The 11,430-nt window shown below is 39.7% G+C and overlaps 1 protein-coding gene across 1 annotated transcript in view; it reads right to left on the reverse strand.

The window, feature by feature from the left end:
• The window catches only part of LOC306886727 (terminal nucleotidyltransferase 4B-like), a 38,364-nt gene extending 26,934 nt beyond the window's left edge, over positions 1-11,430 (reverse strand). The window contains exon 1 of the mRNA XM_079444051.1: positions 10,637-11,430. Within this exon, the coding sequence (XP_079300177.1) occupies positions 10,637-11,118 (482 nt within the window). The 5' untranslated portion in view covers positions 11,119-11,430. The remainder of the gene's footprint in view (positions 1-10,636) is intronic.

Consider the following 11,430-nt stretch of genomic DNA (forward strand, 5'->3'; position numbering starts at 1 on the left):
CCAATCAGAGAGCAGACTGTCGCAAGGAAACCCTTCACTGTGAGGGCCAAAACAATTTTTTACTGCTACTGCTGTGGACTGACTGACACCACACACACACACACAGAGAGAGAACAACTGATATATAGAATCAAGTTCCCATTCTACATTGTTTTCCATTAATTCGTTACACTCTGATGCGTCACAATACTGATATTTCTCCCCAAAAAGAAAATCGGTCTCTACTTCCATTTCATTGCGACTTAAACAATGAAGTGTTAATTGACACATATTTCAGTGGAACAGGAAGTTGTACCAGTAAGCTTCTCTCTGTAAATGTGTCTACAGAGTGACAATGAGCCTCTGTGCCAAAATAATATGACTTGTCAGTATCATGTTGGTCATGAATGTAATCACTATTTTGGTCATCTGCTGGCTGAGATCAGGACTGCTGTTACTAGTCTTTCCTTTTTAGACGTCACATACAGCAGCAGTTCATAAGGCCTGATGTCTGAAAATAGGGGGGATTCTTCCTTTAGGGTGGGGGAAGTACTCAAGATACAAATGCACATATATGCATGACAATCAAATGCAAGACTATTACTATTGGCAAAAACTATTATAAAACTGACATTTAACAATTACTTAAGCAGGGAGTTAAGGGCACTGGTCTTCAGTTACACTACAGTTCAAAAGTTTGGGAAACAATTTAATTTTATTTAGCATTAAATTAGCATTAAGGAAGCATTAAATTGCTCAAAACTGACATAAGACTTTTACAAAAATTTCCATTTCAAAGAAATATTGAACTATGTTCATCCACGAATCCTTGGGGGGGGTGACACAATTCACAATTCCCCCCCCCCAAAAAAATACTATCCATTTTCAATATTGATATTAAGAAATGTTTCTTGAGCACCAAATCAGCATTTAGAATGATTTCTAAAGGATCACGCGACACTGAAGACTGGAGTAATGGCTTTTGAAGATTCAGATTTGCAGATTCAATGCAGGTTTATATTGAGGCTATGTCCAAAAATTGGCAAGTAGAATTAATTATAAATAAACATATATAAATAAATAAATAAATATAAATAAAATTAAATAAATAAATATATATAAATAAATAAAAATAAATATATATAAATAAAAATAAATATATATAAATAAAAAATAAATATATATAAATAAAAATAAATAAATAAATAAATAAAAATAAATAAATAAATAAAAATAAATAAATAATATAATTTACTAATGTACAAACTACACTTTTAATGTGATCCAAACTTTAAAAGTACATTAAAACACATACAATACAAAGTTCTTTTGTATTGAAATGTAGTAATAAGTCATGATCAATTATAATTTCCCTAGATAATTGTTGCATATCGGGCACTTCCCTTTGACACGGCTGCGCATGCGAGCAGGACAGATACAGGCTATTCATTCATACAACTTGTTCGTCCCTACGACATATTTGTGGCCACTGTCTAGGTTTCATTAATTTGTTCCCTAGAAAACCCATGAAATTAAATGCGGGAACAATTTAAGTCATCGTAACGAATTCTTAATTCGTGGCCACGAAATCTTTCATTTGCCCCCACATGTTTACCACAGTAAGAGATGCGAAAGTGAAGTGATTAAAAACAACAAAATAAACCTGCGAATCTAGAGGGTGAGAGAGTGAGGATTTGGGAAAAGAAACAATAAATAATATTAAATTCGTGACCATCTGGCAAAACAGAATACAAAGCCGCACCTTGATTTTAAATGTATGCGCTCGAACGGCATGAATCCAAAAGCATGGTCGCGATCAGTGCCGGATTTGTTTTGGCCAAAAAATTTGTTTTGCCTATGGCATGATAAAAGGTAAATTCGGCCCTGGTCGCGATGTAACATTTGCCTGCTAACCAATTATTTATCTTATTAACAAAGCTTTGTACCTCACTTGTGTCATAATACTCGCATTAAAATGTTTTAAATGGGTAACAATGTGTTTTGTCGTAGCAACACCGGTGGTTTTGGAAACTGATCCCTGACCGCATGTCATAGCCCCATACGCGGTACTTGCATGCATTTGGGATTATTTTATTTTAAATCCCGATAATGTCAATTGCAAACATTGTGACAATGTTTTGAAATAAAACAACGAGCACCATGAAACCATTTAAAAAGGCGCATTCAGCGGTCTCCGTGACAGAATATGAAACAGCCCACAAAGTATAATGATCCCGTGCGTAATTACGGCGCTCTCTTCATTTTATCAAATAATCGTAAATCACATCCATTCATTTTACGATCCTGCTACTAGCCTTTTATTTAGACTAAAAACCCTTTTCATTCGGGTGAGGAAGCTGGCGTTTTGAGTGGTATTTATCATGCCGGTAGGGCTGGGTATCGTTCAAAAATTTGACATCGATACCGATACCGGTTCCTGAACGATCCTTTTTTAATCACGAGATTTACATATGAAGGAGAAAACTATGGTGTTTGAGGCTCACTGTATGTCATTTCCATGTACAGAACTGTTATTATTTAAATATGCCAGGGTAAAGACAGTTTTTCATTCTATGGCACCTTTAAATGCTACATCTTGCTTTAACATTTTCCATGAGTTTTTTTTAAACTCGCGGGCACCGCTGCGCCCCCTAATGGCTGGGCAGCGTATCGATACTAAGGGCTAGAATATCGATACTGTATCTTTTTTTTATTATATCGGTATGTATCTAAGAATCGATATTTTGAGCACACCCCTAGTTCATTCACATTTCTTTTTTAAGGTCATATCAACTTGACCGATTTTGATTTGAGAGCCAAACAAACAGTGCTGACTTGTGTATGAAACTTACAGATGGTCAATGGGTTTTCTGATGGTGCAGATGCTAAAACATTGTCTTGTGCTGACTGAAGGTCCATGTTGAACTCTCATCTAGATGTATATTGGACAATGTTCTGTGATGAATCACTGACATTCAAGCTATTACATAAGTTCAAAGTGCACCCACCCAACTCTGACTCAGTCAAGTCTGACCAAAACCTCCCTGGTACATTCAATGGGTCAAAGCATAAACAAATGACAATTTCACGTTGCTAAGCACAGCATGGCTTGAGGTGTATTCCAGAAAGCAGGTTATGTGACATATGTCAGGTATGTTTGAGGAGGAGCGATCGGATAACCTCGGTGAGCTTTCGGTTCTAAAATCAGAGGTTACTTTCAGGGAAGGTAATGACGCTTTTCCACTGCATGGTACAGCACGGTACGGTTCAGTACTGCTCAGTTTTGGGGGGTTTTCCACTGGGTACAGTACATGGTACATTTTTAGTACCACCTCGGCTGAGGTTCCAAGCGAGCCATACCGTCACCAAAACATGATGTGTAAACTCTGGTGATCACTGATTGGCCAGAGAAAATCGTCACTAGGGCTGTGCGATTTGGGGAAAATATCTAATTGCGATTTTTTTGACAGATATTGCAAAGTCAAGCTTCAGCTCAATATTGTCAATAATGTACAGCACAGTATGAGTATCGTTACCCTGTTGAAAAAATTTATAAAATAAAATAATAGAAACCATCACATAAATTCTTATAGTTTCCATAAAAACCATTACAAAATTGCTTTTTTGTTTTGGGCATTATTCCAATAGGAATTACTGTTGTTCTATTGGTTGCCATCTGCTAGATTACATCCCACCAATAGAATGCATCAAATACCAGTAGACACCATTATAGTTTACATTGAAACCAATACAATTCTCATTATAACCCTTAAATCCATTACATTTTTCTATTGTGTTTTGGGAGGGGTTCTACTGTTTTTTTGTTTTTGTGTGTGTGTTTTTCTGCAGGGAAGATTATAATGGTATTACTACTTTTACAGAATTACTGAATTTCACAGGAAAGATTTGTTTATTTTTTTATAAATAAAGAACTGTATTTATTTAGTCAATTATTAAAGTATTACATGCTACACGGGCTGATTTACTCATTTTTAAGTATTTGGGATTTCAAGAACAAGTGGGAAATGTGCTGAATGTTTAATTTCATCCCTGTGAATTTGGCAAGCAGTTAGACTTAATTTACATTCATTTTAAACGCGGAGCCAGGCACGAGTTGACACAGGTTGCCTCGTCCATATTACCAGATGCGCTCGTGAGAGACTTGTGGAGCAGAACCGGGCACGAGGCCGTAAGTATAAAAGAGCACTACGAGACAGGCTGCGTGTAAACGTCCGTGAGACCCGGGAGATGCGCAGTGTATGAGAGGCATTGTGTGCGGTCTTCTGAATTAGCGAACATGCATTATAAACATATTTCAAATTAATCTGTTGGGGAGATAAAATGTGTAAGATAACGTTCATGTAGCCTCTGTAGCAGTAATGAAAGCAGAACCGATAAGGGAGCTTGTCATATGCTCTGGAACAGAGTAATATCACGTCCACATCGCAGGCTTTGCGATTAGCAAATCACAACGGCTCAAATCGCGATTGCGATTTGATTTCGATTAATCGCACAGCCCTAATCGTCACTGCCTGAATCATTGAACTTTCGGCACAAGACACAACAGACCCGCTAGATTTAAATTGGCACAGCCAGCGGAAGATCGAACGCAAATGTTTTGAATGAGCGCACCTTTCTTAACAACCAAAAAATGGTTTCTTAACCTTTCTTAACCAAATGTCGTTGTCTGAAGTACAGATGTTCCTCTCGTTGATAGCCGAGGAGTGGATCCAGCGAGAGCGTGATGGAGCGACGTGGAATTAAAACGTTTTTCAGGAGTCATGGCAGTAGAGGCGGCGCAACTATAACGACACGTGAATAATCCCGCCCATTCTAAAGCGGTACTAAACTGCAGTGGAAACTCAAACCTAGCCGAACTGAGCTGCGTCGTGCCGTTCTGAGCCGTGCCAAGCCGAGTCATACCACGCAGTGGAAAAGCGCCATATGTAACCATAGTAACTTGCTCCCTGAAGATAAATGTTCCAGGGTTTGTTCACTTCAGAGCCATCAACACATACGTGACCTAAAGATGAGCCTTCAGTGGGCGTGACAGATCGCACACAACATTATATAATATTACAATATAGTTACAGTGCCTTGCGAAAGTATTCATACCCCTTCATTGTTGCTGCCTTATGTTAAGCTGCTTAAAATTAGGTTTTTTTTCCACAATATACACTCCATACACCATATTGACAAAGCAAAAACAGAATTGTCACAACTTCGTAAATTAATTAAAAATATATAAACTGAAATAAGTACATTGCATAAGTATTCATACCTTTAACTAAATATTTAGCTGAAGCACCTTCACAGCCTCAAGTCTTTTTTTGTTTGATGCGACAAGCTTTGCTCATCAGCATTTGGCAATTATGTGCTATTCTCCTCACCTCTTCACCTCTCATGCTCTGTCAGGTTGGATGGGGACAGATACACATTTTCAGGTTTGTCCAGAATTATTTGATTGGGTTCAAGCTCAGGCTCTGGCTGGGCCACTCAAGGACATTCACAGAGTTATATAAGCCACTCTTGCTGTATGCGTGTAGGACCATTGTCCTGTTGGAAGGTAAACATTCTGCCTGTCTGAGGTTCGGAATGCTCTGGACTGGGTTTTCATTAAAGCTATCTTAAGATTTTGGTACACTGAGCTTTTCTTCTACTCTGACATTTCTCTCAGTCCCTGCCGCTGAAAAACAGCCCCACAGCATGAGGCTGCTACCAGAACACTTTACTTTTGGGATGGTACCCTGCAGGTGATGAGCAGTGCCTGCTTTCCTTTAAACCTGATGCTTGGAATTCAGGTTCATCAGACCAGAGAATATTATTTCTCACAGTCTGAGGGTCCTTTAGGTGCTTTTTTATAAATTCGAAGTGTGTTTTCATGTGTCTATACTAAAGAGAGGATTGAGTCTTGCCACACCGGCATAAAGCCCAGATCGATGGAGTGTTGCAGTGGTGTTTGTCCTTTCTCCACATATTATCATGGTGCCTGCACTCCGTCCGTGTTTTGTTTGGTTTTTGCAAAATACTCGATATTGTCAAATTGCACATCGTTAAAACAACAACTACGATATTATCGCAGACGATATATATCGCACACCCCTACTATCTATGTATCTCTATATCTATATATATAGTTGTATGATATGTTAAAGTGGAAGTGAAGCAGTCAGTTAAGTTTACATTAATTAGTAAAGTGATTTCCACTTTGATTAAAAAATATATATAACAAACATGATGAATGTAACCATTTTAAAGAAAAAAGGTTGTTTTGTTATAGCTTTTGGAGCAAGGGCGCCACCATCTTGCAGTACTACAGCCTGTGACGTCACGGGGTTGGTTCGCTCCGATGGCCAGTATAGTAATGAGTTCTGTTTTTGCAAATGAACTCTTCATAGATATTACATTTTATATTATCATCTAACACATAGATCGGCATTTTCTATAATCTATTTCTATAATAAAAATGCATATCTGATACAACTTCATATATAATTATCATCAAACAAACAATATAATTCATATTTTCAAGGATTAAAGATTAAACAAACAAAAAAAGAAAAATGATTGCACAACCATCAATAGGTGGCGATATGCACTAAGCATGTAAATGACCATTGAACAAAAGAAGAAGAAAGAAACAGCATGGCGCACTTTTTCTTAGCGTCCGTTCCCAGTCACTCGTCGATTCGTCGTTCTGTTGAGAATGTCTTGAGTCTTAACCAGGAAAATACTCTTTGAATGAACTTACTCACAGACGTGTTTTTGGAACGACATACCTTGAGCACGGTTTGGGGTTAATCAACCGAAAGTTCAGGGTTTAGCTGACGGCAAGTTAACTGTGCTTTCTGGAATACACCCCTGCTCTCAGCTTAGCATGTGGAGTCAGTCTGTTGCTTTGCAGCCTCAATACTCAGCAGACCATGACAAACCACATTCAAACTACTCCTATAGTCTACATCTGGTATAAACAAGCCACGTGTAAGCTAAAGGAGCCAATACTGATTAGATTCTTCATTCAGTGACAAAGGTTTTTAACAAATTAGTACACAGGAATATTGTGAAAGTGATAAAGTCTGTCAGACTACAGCAACCTTCCAACAAAAAAAAAAAAGACATGTGGCACATAATGGCATTATAACTGTATGTAACATCTTTCTTATAAGGGAGAGTTGCGGAGTATCCACATGTGGTGCGGGCAGCTTTTATTATGAATAATTGTTAGATATAAGGCTACTAGATTCTACAACCTTCAACGAACCTTGTATCTGCTGTAAACTCAGAGTTATAATGTTCTATATTTGCTGCCATATTAAGCCAAATTATGCCAGAACAGAAAGTTTGCCAGTACAATCCATATTTTTTATTACAGATTTAAAGATAATGAGGGCTGTGACACACATTTCATTGTAGGTGATTTATTTTAAATCATTTATGGAGTCATTGGCTTGTAAATTATTTTTTGTGTACAAACAGACACATTCATTGGTCATGTCTTGCTATGCAGCAGAAGTGCAGTTGTTCAAATATATAAATTGTCATCATTTATTCACTGTAAACCTGCATGACCTCTTTTCTTCTGCAGAACCCAAAAGATGACTGCTTGATGAATACTGGTGACAAAACAGTTTTGGTTTCCATTGTATGGACCGAAATCACTACGACTTCTTTTTAAATGTCTAAATAAGAAAAAGTAAGGGAAGTAAAAGTCGACAGACTGTCCCTTTAAGGCCACTGCAGCATGTCAGCGTTTGATCTAACATAATTAAAATTAATAAACGTCTACCAACAGCCAACCGTTTCTTGGTTTCAAATGTCAATGCAGATTCCAAACATTCTGCCACTGGTCTAAAAACAAAAGCAACATGAGTTACACATTCTGACATCATCCTGTTCATCTCGGCCACCCTGGGAAAGTGCCCTTGTGATGAGTTCTTGCTGAGTGCTGTAATGTGCGTGAGGGTGTCTGGGACAGTCAGAGCTCTAATACATGGCTCAGAGCACAGTCTCACATCTCCAAATCCTGCTGCTAGTGACAGATTCAGTCAAATTCAATTTGAAAACCCCGTTTATCTTGTAGAGTCTGGGAGCCTCTCAGGAAAGCCCCATGTGTTGGTACTGAAGGCTGCTTTTCTATTACATTTAGCCCCTTTCGGCCAACTTGCAATGCCTCCCTCATGTCCCATGGCAACTGGTTAACCTAATGACAGTGACTGATGAATATAAGCGGAGCTAAATTGCAGAAAACAGAACTATAATGGGAAAAGCAGAAGCCACAAAGAACCCTGCTTAATGTTTTGTAATGAATATAAAACTAAACTATAAAGAACTGCATGCAGTGATCATCTTTACGTGAAGACAAACTAATTTACAATTCTTTAAAGTTTCAGCATGATCAACAACTATTCAAAGACATTAAGGATGCACCATCTGTTCAGCAACGCTTTCTGAATACAAATGGATGATAGTGTCTTTGTGTCTAAAAATATAGCCTTTGCATTGATTCAGTGCTCTTCAAAAAGAGGCCAGTGTCACTGAACTCATCCAACACTTAAAAAGAACATTGAGAAGACCCAACATAAATTCAGCAGCAGCACAACTAAGCGTAGAGAGAGGATTTTCCCTCTCCTCTCACTGCAGCATAGCTGTCAGGCAGACGAAAGGATCTCAACTCACTCTGATTGGCTGGAAGCACTGTGACATCAGAGAGACGGGGATCATGTGTCAGCTGGGAGGGGGAGCATTTGTTTTGGGTAGAACAGAGAAGGAACTTGCTCAACACATGAAGAATATAAACAGAAAAATCTCTCCACACTCAGACACACCCATAAAACCATCTGTCCCTTTTCTCACACCTCCAAATGGAACAGCAAAAATATTATAGTGTAAAAAATTAGGCTCCAACTAACACATCTACAAAATATTCCTATGATGTAAGTTGGAAATATTTTGTGCTGTAGGAAGCAAGCACATTTCACATCCTGGTTTTCGGCTTGCAGACATGACAAAGAATAAAATCCACAACAAATGATCCCAGAACCAGATTCAAATCTTTAAGGCATCGCAAATACAAAGCTACAGTGTGAGCCAATCTGCACTTAATCTGTCCATTTCGCCATATGTCTATAAGAAGGAGCTGACAGGAGTCATTCATAGGAGAAACAGGAAAAACAGTGAGGAGGGGGGATCAGGTAAGAGGACTAGAGTATTAGAGTAATCACAGAGGAATGCTCTTATGCAAACACTCTACTAACATTACTATAAATGAGGATAAGGCTTGCTGGCTGTACTTTGCTCTGGGCTCCACAAGCTGCTGCACATATCACAAAGTAGGGCAATCCGAACCTTCAAAAACCTACCAAACCACCACACCCATTACACCTAATTCTAAAACCACACCGCTACACAATCCAGCACTACTTCCACACGCTTCACCTCATACCATTTGACAATCGACCTCTCCTGCACACTGAAAAATTTTCTGATGGACATTTAATGACCTTAATAAAGTACACCCATTAAAATCTAATTGAACTTCTCTTGGTACAGGAAATTTGGGGTTTGACTTTCAGAGTATGTTGCTGCCTTGTTTTCATTTCGCACATTCTAAAGAGAACACCCAATAAAGAAACTTCTGTCATTTACGTTTGTTGATCTTTGGAACAAAAATTCACTCAGTCTAACGACTTCAGGGTAAGTAAATGACAACCTTCATTTTTGGGTGTGCGATCCCTTTAAAGTTGATTTATTCATATCAGAAAAACTATGCAGCAATTGTAGTAATAACAGCAATAAAACTAGAAGTCAGGAAAGAAGTCAATGTCATCATGACTTATGATCCTTATTAAGTAACCCGAGTATGAAGTGCAAGGAGTTGATTATTGACTGAGTGACTGGGGGGGGAAGATAATTATTAATAGAGGGGTAACTACAGTAGAGCACCACTGTGTAACGCATTACACATACAGTAATTCAAGTACTATCTGGGATTGGTCTCATTGAATAAATTCATGCACACAAGGGAAAAGATCCACTGAGATGTAATCATAATGGGCAATAAATAAACCTTTAACTTCTAGATTATTAATTAACCATTTTGAAGTGCTTACTTTTTGTCCACACAAAGTCAAAGTAACCAACATTCTTCAAAACAACTTCTTTCAAGTTCCACAGAAGAAGAAAAAAACGCTGCACAGGGTTGGAACGACAAGAGGGTTGAGTAAATGAAGACAGAATTTCGTTTTGAGGAGAACTATCACTTAAAGACTAAGTGGACTTTGAGCTACTTGTGACTTTAGGGATTCTGGCACTACAGAAGTTAGGGGAGCAGCTGTCAAGCCAGCGCAGGTCATTTAAAATGGAAGGATTGCACGGATACTCTAGACATGCCAAATATGGTGAAGAAACGGCTCGAATGTCAAGCCACTGGCAAACCAGCGAGAACCTAATAGTTATTTTAGTGAATGGACGCTCGCAGGTCCAACACCGTGCTGTTATAGTCTGGCTATTCAGGTCACGGCATGTTAAACATGTACTGAACCACCCTCAGTTTAGTGTGAACGCGTAGGCCAGCTCCTGATCCCGAGCAAACACACCGGGCCCTGCGCCGAGGTTATCATCATACACCCACACATACAAAGTTGGTTTCTGCACTCACCCCATAATGCCTTCCGAGTAGTTCCTGCTCCTCCACGGTGTGCCCGTGTAAACGTCCTCCGCCCCATCCGTCAGCAGCAGACTCCTGTTAAAGCCAAAGGTGCTCGCCTTGTCTCTTTTCCTCTTGCTTGGCAACTCCGTTCCCACTCCCGCGACCCTGCTGCCACCCACTTGTCCCCCTCCGCCGACACCCCTGCTGTTATTGTTGTTATTGGCTTCCAGAGGGATGAAGTCTAGTTGTTCGGAGACCGCGCTGTCGGGTTTAGATCCAGACATCCCCCGATGATCCTTGGGCTTGCCGCTACTGTCGGCCGCGTTGCTCGAAGCACCGTCGCCTCCGCTCGTCAGTTTGGCGCTGGCTGTGTTGCAGTTGTTGTTGAAGTAGAGGTTTCCTAGCGTCTGCGTCGTTTCCCAGATGTGCATCCACAGGTTGTTGGCAGGTCCGCGCTGTTCTGGCTGAAACCAGGCGATTCTAGGATCCATCAAACGCTGAGCTGCTGCAGGCGCACTTATCCCCAGAGCAGAGCCAGGCTCGCTTCGCTTAACCCGCTAACGGGAACACTAAACGCTGCTAAAATATCCTGAGCTGGTCCATCAAACGTACCTCGGGACAAAAAAGAAAACACCCGTGTAAACGGACTGTAAAAAGGCGTTGTTTAAAAAACGGTAACCGTCAAACTCCAGAGCACGAGGAATGGAGAAACGTGAGTGTCGTCTGTGTCGCTGCCTCTGACCCGTTTCTATCGGAGATCGTGTGTCTCAATGGCGGACAGACCACAGCGCGTCTGCGCATGC

Source organism: Barbus barbus (assembly GCF_936440315.1).
Source record: "Barbus barbus genome assembly, chromosome: 2".
Taxonomy (NCBI): domain Eukaryota; kingdom Metazoa; phylum Chordata; class Actinopteri; order Cypriniformes; family Cyprinidae; genus Barbus; species Barbus barbus.